This window comes from Ruditapes philippinarum, unplaced genomic scaffold, assembly GCF_026571515.1.
Source record: "Ruditapes philippinarum isolate M1 unplaced genomic scaffold, ASM2657151v2 ctg1293_1_1_1_1, whole genome shotgun sequence".
NCBI classification, from domain to species: domain Eukaryota; kingdom Metazoa; phylum Mollusca; class Bivalvia; order Venerida; family Veneridae; genus Ruditapes; species Ruditapes philippinarum.
The window spans coordinates 163,252-186,507 of NW_026866441.1; the positions used below are offsets into that span (position 1 = coordinate 163,252).

General features: G+C 31.0%; 1 protein-coding gene across 1 annotated transcript; it reads right to left on the reverse strand.

Annotated features, from left to right (window-relative positions):
- Positions 1-18,964: 18,964 nt before the first annotated feature.
- LOC132732464 (galanin receptor 2a-like) lies at positions 18,965-22,465 on the reverse strand. Its single transcript, XM_060718882.1, has 3 exons — positions 22,120-22,465; positions 19,661-20,410; positions 18,965-19,188 (listed from the first exon to the last, which is right to left on the reverse strand). Exons 1-3 carry the CDS (start codon positions 22,463-22,465, stop codon positions 18,965-18,967), a joined length of 1,320 nt encoding a protein of 439 aa, XP_060574865.1.
- Positions 22,466-23,256: the final 791 nt, after the last annotated feature.

Consider the following 23,256-nt stretch of genomic DNA (forward strand, 5'->3'; position numbering starts at 1 on the left):
TCCACATTGAATTTTTAAGATTCGCAGTAAATGATACAGTGGTACTTCACGTTTTTATAGAGAAAAAAAAACCCACAAGATATAAAATTTGGAATTTTATCGTTTTCATATTTATCCAGAAAATGATAAACTTTTATTGTATCCAGATATGTAGAATGCTGCCATCTTTTGTTTCTGTAGCTTTTTGGCAATAAGTACATTTATAGTTATTTAGTATTTTGAGTGGAAATCAAAATACTACTGTGCGTGTACATTTTACTACTTTTATCAATAAAACAAATCTTATACAGGCGATCAGAATCTAACATGCCTAATAAACATTAATTAAAAGTTATAGAATGTATCTTTGCTCTTTCTAAAGGAGGAAGAAAATGTGTTTGTTTCTAAGGCATAACGTGCCTTTAATTAAATTATGATAAGTTATATGTGCTCCCTTACTGGTTTGACAAACTGCAATACTAACCATATTATAAGTGGAATTTTTCCAGATATAGTTATATACAAGTTATAAAATCGGATTTACTTATATGCCTGCAATTTTATCATCTTTGTTTATTTTATATTTGGAAAAAAAGAGTCAAAAATGTATCTGTAGTTACATAATTTAATGCTGCCTTGTCTAAGGTGACAAACTTTTATAGAACATGTAGGGAGCTAAGAAGAACAGGGAATGTGTAAGGAAAGACTACAGAGTCCATTTAGTGCCATCTCAAATGTAATATCTCACTTTTGAATGTCTCCGAAGTTTTAAAGCGACAAAAGATATGAGATATGTGACATTACATACGACACAATATAGTAAATATGAGAGAAACGACATTTTCAATGGTGCATATCGTATTCCGTAATATATACTTGTATCAGTCGAACAGGGTAAACGGAAGCAACGAAAATGATGGATCAGGTGTTCTCCATGTAAAATAAATTACAACATTTAAACACGTGTTGCATTTTACTGGTGGCAGCCGAGAGATTCTCACATTATCTTATGAGATAAAGTTATCTTATAATGTGCAATGTTCGGGGATCCTGTGAACAAAGGAAGTCGGTGAAACATGAAATTACATTGCCATCGCACCATATGGGTTTAAAGCAGGAATAAAGCAGGACTAAAATAATAAGAAAAAAAAATGGAAATGAAAATAAACTACAAAACAACTAACAAACAGCAGTCCATAATGTGCAAAACGTGGAAACATACTGCATTGTAATGTAAAATGTTTGGGTACTGGCACACACCACGCGGAAACAATCAGTCAAATATGTAAATTTTGACTAACAACTACTATAAATCATGATAAATCTGTTAATAACGGCTAATATCGTATAAAATCATAACCCAAAATTTAAAGGTCCTCTCGTCATCTTTCGACATGTTACATAATACCTTATTCTAATATATTTATATAGTGTCACGTGAGATTTTCCTTTATGACGTCATTATTTTTCCAACATAGTCACTTTAAAGGAACAAATGATAATAAATGCAATATATATGTTTAACTTATTTTATTTATGGTTGGCATAAAATTTCCGTCATGACTGGTCATTAAGTAACAAAGTTAATAGAGTTTGAAACTTTTATATAAAATAGAATATTATAAAATAGGTTTTGCTTCGTCATCGATTGCAAAAACCTGTAATTTTATGTTAGATTTTCGCCTTATCCATGGCTGAATAAGAGCATTAAATATTCCAGACAATTTGTAATAGAATAATATTAACAATTACATGTATATCAATTATAGTATTATATGACTAAAGCTCATATCCGAACAGTCGGAAGTGACATTTTATAAATTGCTCCGGATATCGGAAGCTTAATATGTTTATTCAGATATAATCAATTAAAATTATGTTTCGAAAAAGAGACAACGTGCTGACAAATGCCAGATATGATAAACACTTGATATCAGAAGCTTATAAATTATGTTTTATAAATATTATCAATAAAATTAGTTAAATTTTGAAAAGAGTGATACAGCCATGTGTTTATATATATATACATTTATCAAGCATATCACGATCAAAACTGCCATAGAATGTCTAGGACATTTCAAACCAGAACAATTACTCAACAGGTTTGATCGTATATTCGTCTTAGGAATACTGGCCGCCTACGTAAAGCCCCTTTTTTAAGAGGAACCGTAGCATCCGTTGGCATGCACGGAGGAAACCTCCTCAGACTATTCCTCGGAATATAAAACAACGGACCTGCTCAGATATGCCAATAAATATATAAAAAAAACAAAAAACATACAGCTCTATAAAGAGAAACGTTCTTTATCAGAAAAATATTATTTTAATTAAATAGTAGAAGGTAGTCAGATATTTAATATAAGTTTGCTTGAAACCATGTATAACAAATGTAATGAAAAAAAACATTATATCAATACTTTTTTAAAAACAATATGTGTTATATTTACACATGGGTTAAGTTAATTATGGCATCTGAAAAAAGTGTTTTGTTTTGTACCGTCATCGGTTACAGGTTATCTAATGACTATTCTACAAATATCCGAAAGTCAGTTGCATCCCACAGGTGTTCGAAATTAAAGAGTTTATGCTTATGCACAGGCCAGTTAAATGTATGTTTTGAACCGACGTCGGATTCAAATGATAAGGGTCTGGCAGTCGACGTTGGTAAACTTCCGGATGTCGAATAAACCAATATTGACTGTTGAAATGATAATTCCAGCCATGACGAAGAGGGGCTAAGTACCGCGGCGGTCATTATTACCTGAAAACAGAAAACAGAGACAACAGCAAGGCAAATGGGAAGGGCGGGTGGGTATTTTTCCGTGTTGGTTCAGGGCAGCTTCAGGAGCTCGGATACTGGATCGAAAAGGAATTTGCAGAAGCGTGCTCGCTTTATATACCCAGTCTTCTAAGCATGCGCGAACGAGATTGAATGACTTGTTAGGAGGAGGAGCCGAATATTCAGGTCATTGCAAAAATACTGTGACATATAGCGTAAAAATAAAGCGCTTAAACTGAATATTATATCAGGAAATACCAATATGGCGATTCGGATGTATAGTGTCCGTTACCCTTAAGGCCACATTGAATAACTTTTTTCTTCTTAAGAAAGTGCAAACGTAAAGTTTAGATAATGACTTAATGATAAATTCTGCTTAAGCCGGTGCTAGGAGGGCGTCGACGGTAGTTTGCACTTTCCAGTACCGTCTATGAACAGGCTAAATCAAACCGAGCCTGCAACATTTTCAATTTTGCCGAAGGCTGGTTCAGGTAAATGACCAATTAGTACCTTTTTGGAAACTATAACAGGTAACTAAAATTGAGGGGGAAAACATAACTAGTGAGTAAAATGCTTAAAAAAAGAACAAATTGGCAATCAATTTAAAACAGGCTATGCGATAAAAGTTACCGCCAGGTAAATGTACCATTGAGTACCAGTAAGAACACAGGCACTACATAAGCACACTGCAAACAATAGGATACAAGTTATGGACAATCACATTTTGTGTTTACATCATTGTATAACCGTTTTAAACACTAACTTTAACCGAGGATAATCCCAGGCTATTTCTGGTTTATTAGTAATAATGATTATCCGAAGCTTCCATCCACGTTTCCTATCAATTGCTGTATGAATTCGAAAAAAATACTATTATAGTAATGGTATCAATTGAACGTTGCTTCAATTGTTATAAACCAATGTTACAGTATTGTTTGTCATTATTGTTATATATGTGTTTGAAATGATATTACTTTCGTTACAGTTTGTTAGAAAAAAGCAGCATGCTTCGTATCTTTCATTATTTCCGTACATTTTAAATTTTTGAAACTGAATTTCGTTAGATATCCTATCAGTAATCAACGATTATGCTCTTGTAAAGATTAAACCAAGAGCTGTGTTGAAAGAACTACTTTAGCATTTCCTTGAACAAATGTTCATAAAATACCGTTCATTCCTAGACAGAAATAATAAGTTGCAGAAATAGGTATTATTTAGCATAGCGACATGTTGTTAAACAATAAACGTAACTGACAAACATTTTTGATTGACTAGATCGACGCAGCATCAGCATTTACCAAGTATGTCTAACAATGTGTGCAATGTGTTTGTTCACGTGCCAAATCCACAGTTGGATTAAGCCGCATAGCATGTTAACAGTGCATAATAATCGCATATATGCAATATATGCATCGAATATTAGTATAGTGCAACAGTAAATATGATTCCATTTTTACAAAAAAATATTACATAATACATAAAAGTTGTAACGTCTTAATATTACATTCTTCGAAAAGTTTTAGTAGACCCTTGTCAATCATATTTTCAATGGCTAAATTTATTAATGAAAAGCACACATATAATATTTTTCATATGTTCGGAAAAATTTTGGTAATAACACGAAATTTGTTCACTCAATCTTGTAATTAAAGAATTATCTGTGTATTAATTTGTTATAAATTAGTTTCAATATGTATGAATTATAAAATGTTACATATTGCAAAGCAAAACTGGATTGCACAATAAGGCAGAAGAAGTCCCAATACGAGTCCATGATTCTTGTTATTATTGAGCAAAGTTGGTAAGTAGTTTGCCAATCGTGTCATACCGATACCTACATCATTTTTTGTGTAAAGCAGAACTATGGAACTCCGTAAATATTTGAATGTGCTGGTACATTTCATTATTTCTTCCTGTTGTAATTTGTCGGGCATTTCAAATGTTATCTTCTCTTCTAGCATTTGCTTATTTATCTAATGGATTACTAGTAAGTGACTCACAGCAAAATGCTTATTTCTTTTTATTTATGTAACCTATCAATTTGTATGGGAGTTATGATGAGTAATGAATGATACGTTCTTTAAATGCCGCCGTTCCTTGTTGATCTTTGTTTTCATATTGCATTCATTTTTCTTTCACATAGTTACTATTCAACAAACACAGAGCTCTCAGAGCAGATTTAGTTGATAGTCTCAACGGTAATGTCTTTATTTTCAGCAGTACTGGGTGGTACAGGAAGGGAGAGGAAGGCCTGAGGTACCATTTCGAACAATTTTAGAAGAACCTTCATAATATTCAGCAAACGTAATAACTATTATGCTTATAATCTTATGTCAATCAGTATAGTATACAATACACCAAAAAAATATTCTCCGTTTTTTGTTTTGTTTTGGAAATGGTATCAAATATTAATCCACATAAGTCTTTTCCCTACTTTTTCGTCCCATAAGAATCCCTGAATTTCTATTGAGCTATATTTAGATCAGGCAGTCATTGTCAGCAAACTTGAACGTTAAGCAATAATTTGTTAAGGACCATGAAACAATCATATCTGGAAAAATTTCATTCAGCAAACTGGAACGAGTATAAACAAATTGTAAAAGATCACAAAGTTACATCAAATCTAAAAACTGGTTGAAGAGAACATACCGATTTAAAATTTATTTCTATTTTCAGCTTTGGTGGCCATCTTGCTAGAGTTCATGTCTTACTTTCGTATCAAAATGTTCAAGGCGGTGAGGTTGGAATGGCTCAAACCTTATGGGCATTCGGCTTTATCAGAAGATTAAAACGAGTTAAAACTAAATTATATATTAGAATAGTCGGGTTTAATGTTTTCATATTGACGAGGATTCGGTAACACGAATCGTTTAGATGAAGAAAAGTAAAAACAAAAATTGGGGCTGTAGTCGGCCCGTGTATTGAAATATACAATTTTATTTAAAGTTATACTTAATCTTTAAATTTTCATATCAAAGAGTATTTTTAATGGTATCACTAATATCTATGTTGTAAACGGTATATTCTATTGTAGCATGTTAGTTATAGAAAGGGTTCACATGTTTGAATATTGATATTATTATAGAGCATAAGCTGGTGGAAAGTTTTACAAATACTGTCATAAGAAAAGTATAATGTTTTCTTAACAAAGCTTTACTGTTTTCAGTGTACCAATAAATACGTGTCTCCGCTGGAAATTTTGTTTTTACAAAAATTGCAAGGGAAGTAACTGCACCAAACCAGTCTGAGTTTCACAATGGGAGTGATACCCCTTAATCAGTTTAGATCGACTCGTATAATAAAACAAATACGCGGGGTTTTCGTAAAATAATTTTGTATAATGTATAAGATTACTAGCACTTGCGTTTAAGCAAATGGTTTCAATATACCATTTAGCTGGATGTACTTCAGAACCTATATCAATAAATGCAAATATTTAAAAGATGTTCGAATATTTTAATTTTCTACATATAAAAAAGGCGGAAGGGGACATTTTAGAAATACACGTCGCTTTTAGTTTCAGCGTCAATGTTGCAATATGCAGTATAAATTATTTGTATAGCGTCCCTTAATTACAAATACATCTCCAGTTTACAGAAAATATTCTAGATAAATGATCATAATTTATTATATTGTCAAAAAGTACGATATGTTATATTTACGATCACCTAAATAGAAAGCATATCATGTCACCATAACGTTTGTTATTTCTAAATTAAAAATAGAAACAAATTATCAATAGAAAATATACAATAATCAAATACACAATGCAGTGATGTAATTATTCCTCGGAGATATACCACGACAATTGAAAAAAGTTTTATAGCTTTATGTCTATCTTGCTTAATAATAAAGTTTATCATCAGTAAAAATGAAGATTAATGCTGATTGAATTTCGATTTTATTTTGATAATTTCTTATCGTTTTAATTATTTTATTGATTGCGCTCTTAACGACAGACGGATTCATTTTTAGGAAAGGTTTTTTTTGTTTTTGTTTTTTTCACTTTTAATTATACAGAATACAGTGTTTGCCTAGACAACTACACATTGTTATTTGAATTTTTGCTTCTTTTGTTCCAATGTTAATACATGCACTTTCGTAGGAGGCATTAAACATTCCCATTGAAATTGTTGCGAACTGGCAAGTGTCAAACTTGCAAAAAGAAGACACAATTTTGGAATCAAAGAGGATATTTCAGCTTCTAAACACATGTGTAGATTTGCTAAATAACTATTTTCAATTGTTAGTGTTTTGTTCAAATAACCAAGTAAAATTGCTGTCAACCAAGTTGGAGAGAGTATTTGTCATACGCAGGGGAAATGCTCATAAGGCTAACTAGTTAATCAGTTATTCAATTTAAATGATATGCAGATGAAGTTATAAAATGAGGAAAATATGAAGTTCAAGTTTAGTCTTTTTTATGTAATAATATTCAGATTGGTTCGTCCTTTTTAGATTAAAAAGGAGCAATACAGCCTTATATTATTATGTTGTTATTATCATTTATATAGTTATCGCTTTTTTTAGATTTTTGTATTTTTGTTTTTTATCATTGCTATTTGCAACAAAAAAAATCAAACCTGTTAAAAGGATATCTAAAAATTGGACATATAATATTATTGCGCTATTTGAAGTCATACGTGAGATATGTTAAACATGAAATGTATTTATTTATAAGTGATTACAGATTTGATATTCTGGAATAAGAAAATAGTTGAAAGATCATACAAAATATGAATTATAATGTTTGTTTCAGAGGAAGACCAAATATCGAAAGCTAAGGAAAGCGTTTCTTTTATTATACTGATTATACATATTAAAAAAAATAATTTAAATTCAATACCGACTGAAACTATTTTGAACCTTTTTACCTTTAAGAACCAACTCACTCTAAAAGGTTTCAGTTTACATGGCAATATGTTAGCAATGATTAAATATTTCATCTAGTGTTTGCTAGATTACGAATTTCTATTGCCAATGCTTTGTTACAATTACTGTCAATCAATTTTGAGAGAGTACCTGTCTTATGCAAAGGCAATATTCATAGGACTAGCTCGTCAACCAGCTGTTCAATTTAAATGGTATACAGACTAAATTTTAAAATTATTATTGTTGAATTATGAACAGTTAATTTTCACAAAAAATGAGAAATAAACAAAGCATCAAACTCTCATAGTATTTAACGATACAATTGAATATTGTTTTATAATTACTATTTACAGGTTATTACTAAGCTTCTTTTGGGAAGTGCTAATTCACTGTAAGTAAAGAAAACTAAACTGTAAAGTAAAGCAAAGTAAAGTGTAAAGTATAATAAGTAAAGTAAAGTTAATTCACGAAGTAAAAAACTGTAGTTCAGTAAAACAAATAAGTTATTTTTGATGTTGTTTTGACGTGTATTGCCAGCTTCCGGTATTTAGGGAGAATTCAATGAAGCAATGCACCTAATGTACTTAGTTACACCAACAATTTACCCAAACATACCAATTAAGGGTCTTACAACACTAAAACCATTGGCATTTTGACATAAACTTCTGACATTTCTTTTCAATTATAGAATGTGTCGTCTGTAAATTCTGTAATTGTTGACGAATAAAAAAACCCATCTATATGGCCTCGTGACATGCGATTTTACAATAAATTTCCTTATTTTAGAAAGTTTATAATTATCATAACATGTTATCAATTAATCTGTAATTTAAATTATTTTTTATTCACGTTCTGAGAGAGAAATTAGGTTATTGACTTTCTAAAATAGCACGGTTTTTTTAGTCGGGCAAAAGATATTTAAAGTGGTTAGCATCATTTCATGAAATTTAAGTTTTAACAATTATTTCTATATACATGATAATTACTCTTTATGGAAAATATGAATATCGATAAAAATGCAAACATATTTAGATTATAAAAGCAAGGTATAAAAGAAACATTTTTACACAGCCTAGCTAAAAGTGATGCCATTGTATCTACATGTAACTGATAAAACATTTCATCGTGACAACATCGTACTTTTAAACCACGTAAGTAAAAGCCTCTTTGTGAAGGCTACCGTCCACGCACCCTGGCGCCGACTTAAGCAGAAGTCAACATTTTACATGAAATGGTAATATTTTGAATTAAGAAACATCCGCAGATGTGTTCATACAGCAGTGCCTATGCAACATGTAATGTGACACGTCGGCGCCAACGCACGAAAAGCGACGTATAATCCCAAAGTAAAAGCACAACGAGAAATATATGAGCAAAACTAGATGAAATTGAATCAGAGATTATGAAGGCAGCATATAACAAACAAACCCTCAAAGACAAATGTAAAAAAGAGGCAACACATCATAAGGGTGATTAAACAGTACTCATTGACAACTATAAATATAGGAACCAGCAAACTAGAAAAGGCAGAAAAGATTAAAATTAGAGTACCACAAATGCAAGAAAACTGTCACGCTGAAAGATCTTCAAGAATCGGAAATATAACATTTTTGATGAATATACGGGGCGAGTTTTTACGGCCTCTACAAGGCTGATTGACGGTAAAGTTGTAAAAAAAGAAAACCCTAAAGAACGCGCCAAAAACGACAGAAACGGTACTGGAATATGCAAGCTACCGTCCACAACACCTAGCATTGTTTAAACAGAATTCAAGATCTAACATGAAATATCCTTAAAAAGAAGTCCTCATTTAAGACAGTGTAACAACGAAATAACGTAACAAAATGTGTTATTCAAAATAAACTTCACTAAAGCAATGCTGATAATATTGGCATTTCGACATAACGTACTAACATTTATTTTCAATTATAGACTTTGTCTTCTGTAAATCCTATAATTGTTGGGTCATTAAAAAATCACGTATAACTTTTTGACATGCGATTTCGTTTCCCAAGAAATTTCCCGTGAAATTGATTATATCCAACTTTCACATTGATAAACCAGTATAAAATTATATTCATTATTCCTTGCAGAAAAGATATTAAATTAATTTTAATCGGAGATTTCATAAGAGATAGATTTAATATATTACCATTGTACATAACAAAATAATAGACGCGAGATCAACTTTATCTGGTTGATTCTTTCTCCTTTATCTGGCTGACGTATTATTTTCTTCATTTATCTGGATGACATATTTTTCTTCCACCTTTATCTGGTTGACGTATTCATCTTCCCATTTCATCTGGTTGACGTATTATTCTTTCTGTCCATTTGGTTTGGTTAAACGGCGACATTGACACATTTCTGGTCATACCCTGCCTATCACTAGCAATAAGTAGGCCTAAAATGAGCAAAGGTATGACCATCCTAATGCATTTCCTCCGCTTTGAAAAGTATTCAAACAGGTAGAAGTACTGTTAAATGCATTGAAACTTTGGGCCATGGTTTAAACTTTTTTCTTTTCTTTTTTTTTCTTTTAACATTATTTATGTATCTCTCATAATCCCTGTGGGAAGAAATTTTTTTTAATTTTTAATATTTAATAAACATAGGTATTTATTGGCTAAATAATGCTCAAATCTTATAACAAATATAGTACCTACTATTTTCAAAGTGCAATAAAATCAGAACTAGACTGTAAAAGTAAACTGTATTTAATATTCTACAAGATCAACCGATATACTTTTTTAAGAAAATTTTAGGTAAAATTTGAAAACAGGCACTCATTTTAGTTTTTAGGGAATTTTTCTTAATTAGCTCTCTATGTAGGAAATTGGTCAAACAGGTGTTTAAAATTAGTGGGGTAGGATTACATTTTTATACATATTTAATAAATTTTGAGTAGAAGCAATGATTTTGCTTATGTCGATTGTTAGCTGGATGTTACATTTTGTTTCTTGCCAAACACATTTTTCATGAGGATTATATTGTAGATTGATTATATAAAGGTTTCTTAAAGGTTCTTCATATCTGAAAAAGGGCCCTTTTAACATCCAAGATTAAATCTAGAGAGTGGCTATAACTCGATTTCCGTTCGGTAAAGTGTGTTCAAATTTTACATACAGGTGTCCTTTAAGGTATATACGTGACCTATGTTGTCAATTTTTCAGTTCCTTATAGTGCCCGTTTGGATGGTCATGCCTTTAATCTTAAGACTCCTTATGTAATCAATCCGGGTTTTGGATAGAACTGCAGTTAAACGTTCTGTTAGTGAATTGACTTGATAAAATTTATCACGAACATGTGCAAGATCATAGTATTCAAGAAGGAAATGTTTGACAGTAAAATATTCATTGACAGCTATACAAAAAGGAAAGAATGTGTAACTGTAGTATGTCCAATTCTATATCTAAGAAGTACGGTTAAGGAGAGATAAAGATGGTATTTTATCAAGGCAAGGGTTGATATAATGAAGTTTGTTTGATACACTTTTGTCCCAATTTCTCCCAATTTGATCTCCATTCGGATTAAATAAGTTTACATGTACTTACTGAGGGTTTAAAATCACTATTTGGTAACGATAAATCTACAGGTTGAGAATTTAAGGACCCTTTTTAGCCTACGCATGTACTTTTTCATTTCATTGTATTCCTCTGTGGCATAATTTGACTGACTTAGATTTTTTAAAATATCATGAAATCGCAAGCATAATATTATCGGACTTTCGATTGTTTTAATTGATGACAACACGGGGAGTGAATCTGAAAAAGAAAATACAAATTTATTATTCATTATGCTGTGAAATGTATGACAATGCTAGAACAATGACATTCGCTTCTGCATTTAATATATTTGGTGCATAGTCAGGTAGTTTTAGTCCTGTCGTAAAATGATTTTCAAAGACTGCTGCACCTACTTTGCAACCATCCTTGGATTCGTCCATGTTAATTTCGAAAAAAACTTTATATTTTTCTTTGGAGTTTAATTTCTTTGAACATTTCGGGAGAATTAAAATTGAAAAATTCAGTTTAACTTCTAAGTATTTGTAAATCTACTAATTCGAGATTTCGTAGAGTATATTTGGGGTATGTTTTAATGTTTTCTAAACTATTTTACTCGAAGGCCTAATGGTTTTATTTCCTTTGGTTTGTTTAAATTTGGTTTAAAAAATTATTTGTTTTTTTTTAACCGGGAATTTTACAATTTGACGATAATCTAGCTGCATATATTGAAGAGAAAGATTAACTCGACCTTGATAACGGGAGGGTTCTCTTCCTCCAGCATAAAAATCTGACAAAAGTGTGATAAAGAAGTCCGAAATGCTTTTAATGCTAAACAAAGAACTTGGTGATGTATAGTATCGAGCATTTGTAAATACGATTTCCTTGCCATACTATAAAATCATTATCTAATGTCATAGCACTTAAAACATCGTGAATTCAGTAAATTAAATATTTAAATTAGTGAAAAAATTTTAACACTTTCTTTCCTTACTTTAGAAAGTTTATGATTATCAGAACGTGTATCGTGTATGATCAATTAATGTTTAGTTCAAATTATTTTTATTCAAGTTCTTAGAGAGAAATAATTTAACAAACTATGTAATTGTCTGTAAGCTTTAATTGACAACAAAGAAAGAAGTAAAAAAAATTTGAATCTGTTTTTATACATATAAGGCATTCATTTGAAATCGGAAAAAGTGTAGACGGAAAATCAAATGTTCAGTATCTTATTGCGTAAGGTAACCAATCTAATTAGGATTAATACGTTTTTAATATTTTCCTCCTACATTTGTTCTTTCTATTTTATCTTTTTATTTCTCTAACATTGTCAAAGTGCAGTGGAGTACGTTCAGATAAAACTAATTGTCAGTTGGTGTCTGCCGTTCCATCATTTTTTCATAAATATAAATGTTGTCAGTCGACAAATAAAACTGGCTAAGTCTTAATCAACAAATCATAACATTTTTAACATTTTAACTGAACTTTTACCAAATCTTCACTTAACGCACATGCATAATATTAGTACGTACGCTTCAGAACTGAAACAATTATTTACAAACTGCAACTGATAACCTCCAACAAATTAGTCTCTCTGTCACAAAAATATTTCACTCTTGTGTGAATAAGAGGTGGGTGGATCTTTGAGATTCCCTTAATTTTGACAACAAGTATTGAAGGCATATGCCCTATATTTGTTTTACTCCTGACACGGTTTTATCAAGAAGTTCAATTATAAACTTTGTGTCATTTAATAAAATATTGAGAAATGCGTTGTTCATTCTTTAAGTATTTGGTTACATGTTTCGTGAGTTTCTAAAGGCTCTTTATTCCCTATAAAAAGTTTATTTTTATTTCTCAAGGGTTGTTCTTTTTTTGGTGTACTTTAGTGGTTTCCAAAAAAATATCACTTGCCAATAACCTTAACGTTGCTTTTTTGGAAATGATACAGTTATAATTATAGTGATTTAGTATTTTTCAATGGAAGTCTAAATGTTTACAATATCCTACTTTAATAGCAAATAGCTTCACTTCACAGTGCCCATTTCTAGCAACTGAATTGTCTATTTCTAAATTTTATATAATTCATATTTGTCCTTTCTAAAGAAGTAAAACAATTATATGTTTCCAATGCATCATGTGCTTTCTTATTTAACTTGCCATAAAAACTCTATCGAACTGTTAGTACAGAAAAACTAATGTGAAAACCGCTTAAGCCGGTCCAGGAAACGGAAAACTCTTTAGAACTTATCTGTCATCTATACCCGATAAAAGTTCGTCAACTGATAAGAAAATAAACTCAAAAAAGATCAAGGATCTTCCCGCCAATCAACACTTATAGATATATTCAGCAGATTGATGTTTGACCATAATGTTAGTAAAATTTGCCCCCCGCCCCTATGGAATCTCCATCTAATCACATCATATGTGTTTGAAAATACCTTTTTTTCAGTTAACACTCAAATGTTACATTTTACTATAATTCTCAAATCAAATCAGCTATTTGGAAATTTCACTTAATGGTGAATTCCGAAAAGCCTTAGGATATATTTCTTCGTTAACATCTTTTATAGACTTGTAGTTTTAAATTAGTTCTTTAGGCTACTTATACATAAATGATTGCGAATGAACCAACATTAAACAGATTTGTGAAGTTGAAAATGACACACATGCAGGTTAAGTGTCATAAAAAAACGCGTTTGCTTTATAATTACACGACACAATCTTTGGAAATTTCTAATGAAATACTTCTTACTACTCTATCTTAGGCATTTTAAAGGACATTACCTCTTTGATTGATTAAGGCAACCGAAGCCGTTTGAATTGATTTATTACATTGACCCATTAAAGTGCAAAAAAAATTAAAATAGAGATATAGTAATTTTCTGCAAAACATTTTCTGACAACCTGTTAGAATTTCAAAGAAACGCTGATTGAAATTAGTTTTCAGTCACGTTAATTCTCTTTCTTTAACATTAGTGACATAGCGTTGATTTTAATATTTATCCAGTTTTGTATTACAAAACTATTTAGTTTACCGGATATCTGATTGACTCTGAATTATAATGAGGATTTACCCGGTATGCAAATGCAGATACTTATTTAGAATACATTTGTATCACAAATTTTGTTTTTAATATCACAACAAACCAAGTTTCTTAGGAATCCAATGTTATCTTTATGCTAAGGGCCTGTTAGAGAACTTTCATTTAACTGTGTGTTTTACTTAGTCAATTGAAAGTAACTGTTATGATTTATTTTAAGCTTTTCAAACTTATGGACGGAATAAATCATTTGCGCGTGGAACTTCTGAAAAGTTTATGGCGTTATTATTGCATTTTCACGACCCTGTTACATAAAGTTAAACATAAATACTCATTTGTAGACCTGTGGAACAAACGCAATAGTTTTGCAAACATTTATAACTTTTGATTACGTTTAACATGAGCAGGAAACCAATTTTTTTGCCTTTTTGCTGCGATACTTAACCTTTTCCCTTATATAAGCGTGTTTCGACGGCTTTTTGCCCCCCCCCCCTTTTTGAGGCCTCAAACAGTGAAAAAATGCCCTATTTAAGCCCCAAACACTGTTTTTCTTTTGAGAAATGCTGTTAAAAAAAGTGACCACTTTTTCGGCGCCGTCCCCCATCCAAATATTACATCAGGGGGTTGGCAGAAGGGTGATGTGCCCCCTTCTGTTTGGGGGGGTTTGAAGGGGGGCGGAGTCCCCCTCATTTCCAAGAAAATTTTGGACATGTGACAGGCTAAAAATGGCCTCAGGTCGATCTTAGGGTAGCTAGTAACCGACGCTGAAAAGCCTTTTACTCTATCTCAATTCATTGAGAAGTTGCAGCACTTTGAACTCAGTTTTGATGGAAAAAAACAATGCAAAATAGTGATTTTTGGCAATTTTGAGACGTCCCCCCATTGCCATGGTAACAGGAAATTTACCATTGAGCATGCTGTTACAGAGGCTATGGTGTAGTCAACATTTGTGCCAAGTTTCATTAGTATTGAAGCATTTTTCATACTTTCATAGCAGTTTGAACTTGTTACAGGAGGCTTTTCAGTGAAAATGGCAATTTTTCGCAATATGCTCATGGGGTAAATGGTTAAACTTAGAACGATAACTTGGTTTAAAGTTTGACTGGATTGGCCAGACAAATGGTGAAAAGAACTGGTGTTTCTGATATGACAATCGATATATTGCTTAGCCCTGGCCTCATTTTCACTAAGAAAGGATTAGGATAAGGATCAAATACGCCTGATTTCATTTTAATAGTTTTATATTTTAACTAAAATTGATTTTATAATACTCATATCTATTTAAATAATCAATTAAATCTAACATTTCATTTACATGCCATTTCAAGTCCATTTTTATCAAATGAATATGAATAAGTTTTTTATCTATGAGGATAAATAATGGAAAATATATGACTTTTTAAATTAAAATCTAATCTTGTTCCTGATCATTAAATATCAGTAAAATACTCAATCAAGGTTACAGTAAGCTCGTACTCAGACAGACGATAGACATGCTTGAAGATAAGCCCTCTGATGCACACGTTGCCTCATTTGTTTAACCGGTTCATGTCTATCAACCATTAAATTTGGTTAATTGCTACACAGTGACTTTTAGTCTCAGTTTATGGCAGGTGACTTGACTATACATCATCATTAGCGACAAACTTATTAGTTATTGTGGAAGAATATTATCATCAATCAAAAGCTTATATTTATCATTTTTATTTGAAGATTTATTGTACCAATTCTCCTGGGAATTTTTACAGACTATCGTCATATCGAGCGCATCAAAATTACATCATCTGTTAACATTACCGTTTAATTAGATTTTGTAGACATTCTGCCTTGAAGACCTTGTTTCGCGATGTTTTGATTGTATGTAAAAATATTCAACACAATAGCCTGTTTTCAAGGAGGGGCTAAACAATTATTTAAATAAAGGTTTACGTCTGTTTTCGTAAAGTACAATTTTGTCTCGGCACAGTTCACATGTGTTCATTAACTAAATTTTTTTTTTATAAACATTGTACATAATAAAGTAAATAATGCAAATCAAATATTATTGGATAAAAACATTCAAATAGTAAAAGTATTATATTAACATCAGTCATTAATCTTTAAAAGAAAGCCAAATATGAAATCTACTTGCCCTTGATGATTATGTACTTTTAATGAACTAGATTATTGTAAGTTAATTTATTCCTGCATAATAACACTCTCAACATTGGGAATCGCAAGTACTAGCAAAAACTTTTGTTCAATTGTGTTAATGTTACTTAATATTTAATTACTATATAAAACTAAAGTTCCATTCGGTAACTCTGGGAGGGTTTCCGTCAAATCACAGAACATATATCATCCTATTTTGACACACCTCATTAGGATTTTGTATCCTAAAATGTTACAAATTTTATAAGAAAACCACAAAGTTTTACAAATATTTCTGCAGATTGTATATTAACTATAACAATGGAATTATCAATACTATACGACTTCTAGATCTATATTCAAGATTAAAAAACAGCTTCGGGCACCGAAATGGAATTTACTTTTGCTTCTTCGTTTATGGGACAATTTGTTTTTCTCCTTTTAATTCATGTGATAAAAACATCAATAGGGCCTCTATTTCTGAGCGTTTTACTTTCTGTAAAGAACACGCGCCAAATTAATGAAACTTAACTTACTTATATAAAAAACAAGCGTAACCTATTTAGATGATAATACATATAAAATATACAAAAATACTGGAGACTGTCGCGTATAAATTTGTTACAAATCAGTGTATTGAATATTCGTCATGTCTCCGTCTGTTATTCTCTTTTGCCAAGCTAAATGGGACAGACAAGCCATATCAAATAACATAATTATTTGGGTAAAGACACTAATAAAGTGCAAGGAGCAATAATTACATGATTAGCATTTAGGAATACATTGGTAACAAAAGACAGAAAAAAAATGGAAATAAGGATTCCATGGTTTGTACACATAAACCCATCTGTACCTAATATAGGCAAAATGAATAACCAATATTGGAACCTTTTGAGGATTGTGTACGCAAATTATACAAGAGACAGTCATGTTTCTTTTAATTCAAGTGCCAAACTATAAAATCCGTCCTTTTCTTCACTGTTGCAGTTTTAAAGGTGATGAGTCTAATACTTTTTCGGCAAAAAATCGTCATAATGAGTATAAAAAACAAACATTTTTATGTGTTTAAATCTCATTACATATTCATGTGAACAGTTTGTTTTTTTACATAAGAACTTGCTGAGTTTGTTTCACATATATCAATTTTGACCAAATACCGGGACCACCAATAAATTCATGATCCTGTAAGTTTACAAATTAAATATATCGAAAATCACACCCAAAAAATCCGACAGTTTCAGGTACCTTCAGTTTCTAATATGTTATATATTCATTGATATTTCAATTGATATAATGTTTATAATTTTCATATATTTTTGCATATTATTCAAGTATCCATATATGCAATTTCCTATCGACTGCGCAGATGTTGGTGTTACAAATTGAATTCCTTTAAATTTACCGAAACACAACAGGTTCAATTGGGAACACATACCTCTTACAGTGTTACATTTTGAAAGATTGAAAGCCCCATTCATTATTCTGTCATTTGTTACAAAAGTGTGTTTACATAAGAAAGATTACTTACGATTTTCAGATTGCCAGTGTTTCTTAGTATTTTCCATCGTAGATTTATTATGCCAACAAAACTTTCTCATTTATTTTATAAACTTCCTTTTAAAATTTCGTTTTTAATAATTGTGTAAGTAATTCTTATTAAATCTAAAATGACATTTATTATATATAAAAATAAACAATGTACGTAAGTCCATACGTTATGTTATTCCTGTACAACTATTTTATAAATATCCTTCAGATTTTATCTTAGAAATTGCAAAAAATATCCTTTACATTTTCTGCTAGAATGAGATTCCAATATTTCACTTTGTAATTTTAAATGACCAATGACAATTATTCTTCTATTCAATTCTTTCCTGTAAGTTTAACAGGAAGTCAAACTGATTTTAGATGGTATTCGGTCAAAAAATGTTATTTCTTATGTATCATGTTTATCTTCAGATGTGAATTACCTTGCAATAGGGTAAACGTAACAACAATGTGTCGACAACAATTCGTTGCTAAAACTGTATTATGCAGCATTGGAAAAATTTTGGTAAAGAATAAATAGTCACAGCTTTGATATATTTAACACTGTCATGACAAGATTATCGATGTATCTGAATATCTTAATTCTGAAAGGGGCACTCATCAATTAAATGGTGTTCTATTTTTTTACCGTCAAAAACAATTTGACGCAGTTATCCGTGACGTCGTATGATGCTTACGTCATATTTTCCTGAGAAATTTCTGATAACTGATTTATTATTAAGAAAAGCCGGTTAATATATATAAAAATGCTGAAATATGACCAAACATCTGTTCACATGGGCGTTAACATAGATAACTAAACTGACCTGACAGACAGAATTATATAATCCGATATTCTTAACAATCAATTGCAGCAAGTTTAAGTCTCAAAACTGAAAAGAACATTCAGGTTGATTGTTAAGAGCATTGCACGTTAGATGATTAAGGATTCATTGCACATAAACAACATTTTTTCAACCTGGTGTTTATCAAATTTATCTTTGATTACTATATAAATTCCTGTCACAATATTTTCATCTTTAATAGTTTCCTTTATTCAAAGAATAGGCATGCTATGTTTTCCTTTATTACATCAAAATCCTGTCCGTGAAGGTTCAGAAGGGCTTAAATCATTCCTTCAGTTTCGACACCGTGTTATACTTGATCAATGGATTATTTTCATTCTGTTCACGTAATGTTGTATGCTGGTCTTCAGGTGTTTCGTGTCCAGATGAAGGATGAACGTGTTTCTCCTGAGGTATTATCGTTAGTTTGATCAAGACATATGCAGTATCGTCCATTCTGTTACCAGATCCATCACTTCTATCAGCATATGTGCGTCTATAGGTAACAACTTCAAAAACAAAATAAAAACAACTATTTGGCGCATGACGAATGTTACAATTTTATTTACTCTCACAACATGACAAATGTTTGTACAAAACAACAAATAAATAATTATTCATAGCAAATTGTCTTAGAAATTTAAATATTAGATAAAATTAAAAAGAAAAAAAGTGTTTTGTTAAATTTTGAAACGTTATCAAATTACTTTCCCTTTGAGTATATATTTTCAAACCCTACGATATCGATATTTTACTAATTAAACGAGTTATTTCGCTAATAAGCAGAAATGATACGATTTAAACAGATTAAAAGGAGCGACATAGAATCGACTGTAACTGTTTGACACATCTATTGTTATCTTATTTATGACCAACTGGTCGTATGCACGCGCTTTGTTTTTCCATTTTCCAGATAGATGCAATGTTTTATTTAATGGTTTAACTTAAATGACTTGTGCAGTGATATATTCAGATACTTACCAGGTCTGAGGACATTTGCAGTTCCATTGTACCTTGATGTATATCTGTCTGTAAAACGAGTGTTACCATTTCGGCGCAATACTTTTTTGAACGCCATCTTGAACTTAGATGAGGTTAAGCTGTATATGATGGGGTTACACGCACTGTTGACATACATTAATATCCTTGCCCATGATATAATGTTAAGAAATGCCTCAAGTCCAACCTTGGTGACGTCCATGCTTGGTGTAAATATAAGCCAAAGCGTGATAACGCGTATAGGAAACAATGACATAAAGAATAAAACAATTATAATTATCAGCATCTTTACTACTTGCTTCCTTGAATTCAGTCTATTTAACGTTGCTTTGTCGTTCTTTGACAATGACTTTAATGTGTCAGACGTAAGTTGTTTGATTATCTTGGAGTATATCCCGATTAGAATAAAGAAAGGCATTACAAAGAAAAGGAGTGCCATCACGATTGTGTAAATATAACGCCATGTTTCATCAATTAATGTGCGACATACTTTTATTGGACTTCCGTCGTAGAACAGAGCATCTTCGTGTACAGTCATGTACAGAAAAGGCAACGCTATGGTAAATCCAACTATCCAGATGCATACTGTTATTTTGACGGTTGAAGATAAAGTGTAAGACATTCTATTACTGAAAGGATGGCACAATGCAATGTATCGCTCTAGTGTCACCGCTATCATTGTTAGAATAGAGACATGTAGAACGCCGTTCTCCAACAAAGGCACGACCTTACCTGGAAAATATAACATAATATGTAGAAGGCCAATGTTGGCAGTATTTGAACTTAATATTTATCTAAAAGATATATTTTGTCTTCGACTTAGATGGTCATAATAGTCGTAAAAATTTAAAACATGAAAGCAAATAGAACACAGATTAACATGGCAAGGCGACGTTCACAAGAGGATGCTCCCGATATCCCCCATCCAAATTGTTTTTCGGGCCATCCGGAAGGCACCGAACAAAACAAAGTCGGACTGGGCAGAATGACGGAGAAAGGAGTAATACATTAGGGATGTATTATTGTAGGAAATAAGTTTTTATATCGCCGACATAAAATGACACTTTTAACCTGCATTTTAATTTTCACATAGACGCATTTTGATTTAATTAAGTTTTCATTTAAAACTTACTGTGACAGTTCGAAATTTCATATGTATTCATCTTTTTTTGTATAAGAAGCATGGTTTCTACAAATTATTAAATTTCACAATGGTGCTACCTTTTAAATATAACTTTAGAAAATTGATTTTTATTTATTTGTTTATGAGATACTTCTTCGACGTATACATTTTTTACAAATATTTTCACGAAAAACATATTTTACAAAACTCTTATTTTTCCGCATTATTTACTCTGGCAAAAATTACTTAAACGAAGTTCTCCTTAAAGAATATGTCATAAACTTAAAAGATTAAATGAAAAATGTTTCTAATATTCTCGGCGTGTCTTAGCTAAAGCACTAAAGCATTATCTCGCTACTCAAATAATTGACATGTTTAATTTAGGAATTAGAACGATCAATTTTATTCTAAATTTACAATTACAAATCTCCGAAATGTTTTCTGAACAAGCATTTATTAACGTGTTATTAAATGTTCTCAAATAATTATTTCTTTAGGGGTTAAGGGTTGATTGTAAGGAAGAGAGTCTTGAACAAATACCAAATTATCCCAATTATCCCTCATGCACAGACTCAATCAAACCGAATCTGCAATTTTCATGTCATTTTGCTGTTTTTAATGTTTCAAAGGATCACTTTTCACGGATACTTAAGATAATATTTTCTTACTAAATAAAAATACATATAACTGAGATATAAAATGTACATCGTGTCCATAGTAATGTGTTTAACTCAATTAATATTTCTTTTGTAAATTCATTTAATATGCAGGTCTAAATTATTGTCGAACATAATAAGAGCACTTTGAAAAAAAAAACTTTAATCTCAACACATTTCTACACAATTACATTATTCAATCATCATTTCTCAACCCAAGTCCTGTATCATAAGCTCTAAATTCCTTTCTCAATTGGTTGTATACAAATATATATACAAAAAGTAAGATCTCAACCAATAATTACAATAATATCTATATTTTTCTTCAGTTAATTTTGTTAATATAAATACTTGCAATGCAATGCAAATTGGAAAAAGTATCGCTTCAATCTCATTTCCAGTTATATATATAAAATAACTGACATTTCTTATTCTAATATATCATTTTCTATCTCTTAATATGTAAATACATAAAACAGCAAAACAGCTTTCTTAAGATAATATTACTGTCTGTAGAATTTGTTTCATTGCAGTACATTTACAAACCTGTTTTCTTTATAACTTTGTTATGTCATTTTTAATCAGTTATTAGTTGGTAAAATAAGAAAACATAAAAGAAACAACTTTTGATGTTTTATGGATAGACAAATATAGTGGCTTACACATGAATTCTCCTAGAAACCATCTATCCTTCCCAAAAAACTCCAGAAGCCCAGCTGGTTGACACACAAGAAGCACAAAAACATCAGCAACGCTAAGGTTGAGCAAGAACACATTTGTTGGTGTCCGCATCTCTTGAACTTTTAACACAACAATTATAACTAAAATATTTCCAAACGTTCCAATTATAAATATGATTGAATTAACTAAACTCACAAGTATGTACATATATGTTGGAATAACCATTCCACCGCCATTATAGTCCATTATATCTGTTGTCGTATTTGTTCCATTCAGTATTCCCAAATGTGTGTCTGAATTACTCTCAGAATCCTGATACGGTTCCATTTTATTGGATAAATAACGACCAAAAACGTTGTTACTGTTTTCTTATCATTTTTTGCATCCCAATTATTCAACCTGTAGTATTTTGTCAACGTAGATAGATTTTGCTATAAAACAAAACCTCTCCAATAGTGTTTTAGCTATCTGGCCAAGCCATGTGACGCCTCAGAAGTTTTTTTCCAATAAGATAACAATTGGGCTAAGCTGAACGAGTATTTCTTTTTTCCTGGATTGAACAGCCTATTCACAAATTCTGTTGTTTATTCGGTTTTGAAATACTATTTCAACATATGCCTTAAACATGATGTATAACGTTTTATTATTAATATATTGACCTCTGTAATCAGATCAGTTTTATTGTATATCATATCACGATTTTGTGGTATAATACGAGTTAAATTCACTCGTCATATGAAAATCAATTTTTTAATTGTCATAAAAAATCCCCGATTTATTATTTGGTTAATCGTTTCTTATTCAGTGTTTTTTTAGCAAATGGCCATGAACAGTTATATACGTGCATACGTTTAATACTATTGTTGGATGTCAGTTTAATAAAGCAAGACGAAAAATCATTTAAATAAATGTAATGTTAATCATAATAAGTTTATTGAAAACCCTATTTTTGACTTTACATAGAAATAAAAAAACACCATTCATAAAGAGTGCTACTGTGATAGATTGTTAGATATATTTGTTTCAAACGCCAACGATTTTTTTTAACTTTAAACCGGATGGAAGAGTACAACGTTTCATTTTGGTAAACATTTGATATTTTCCAAAAATAAAGTATG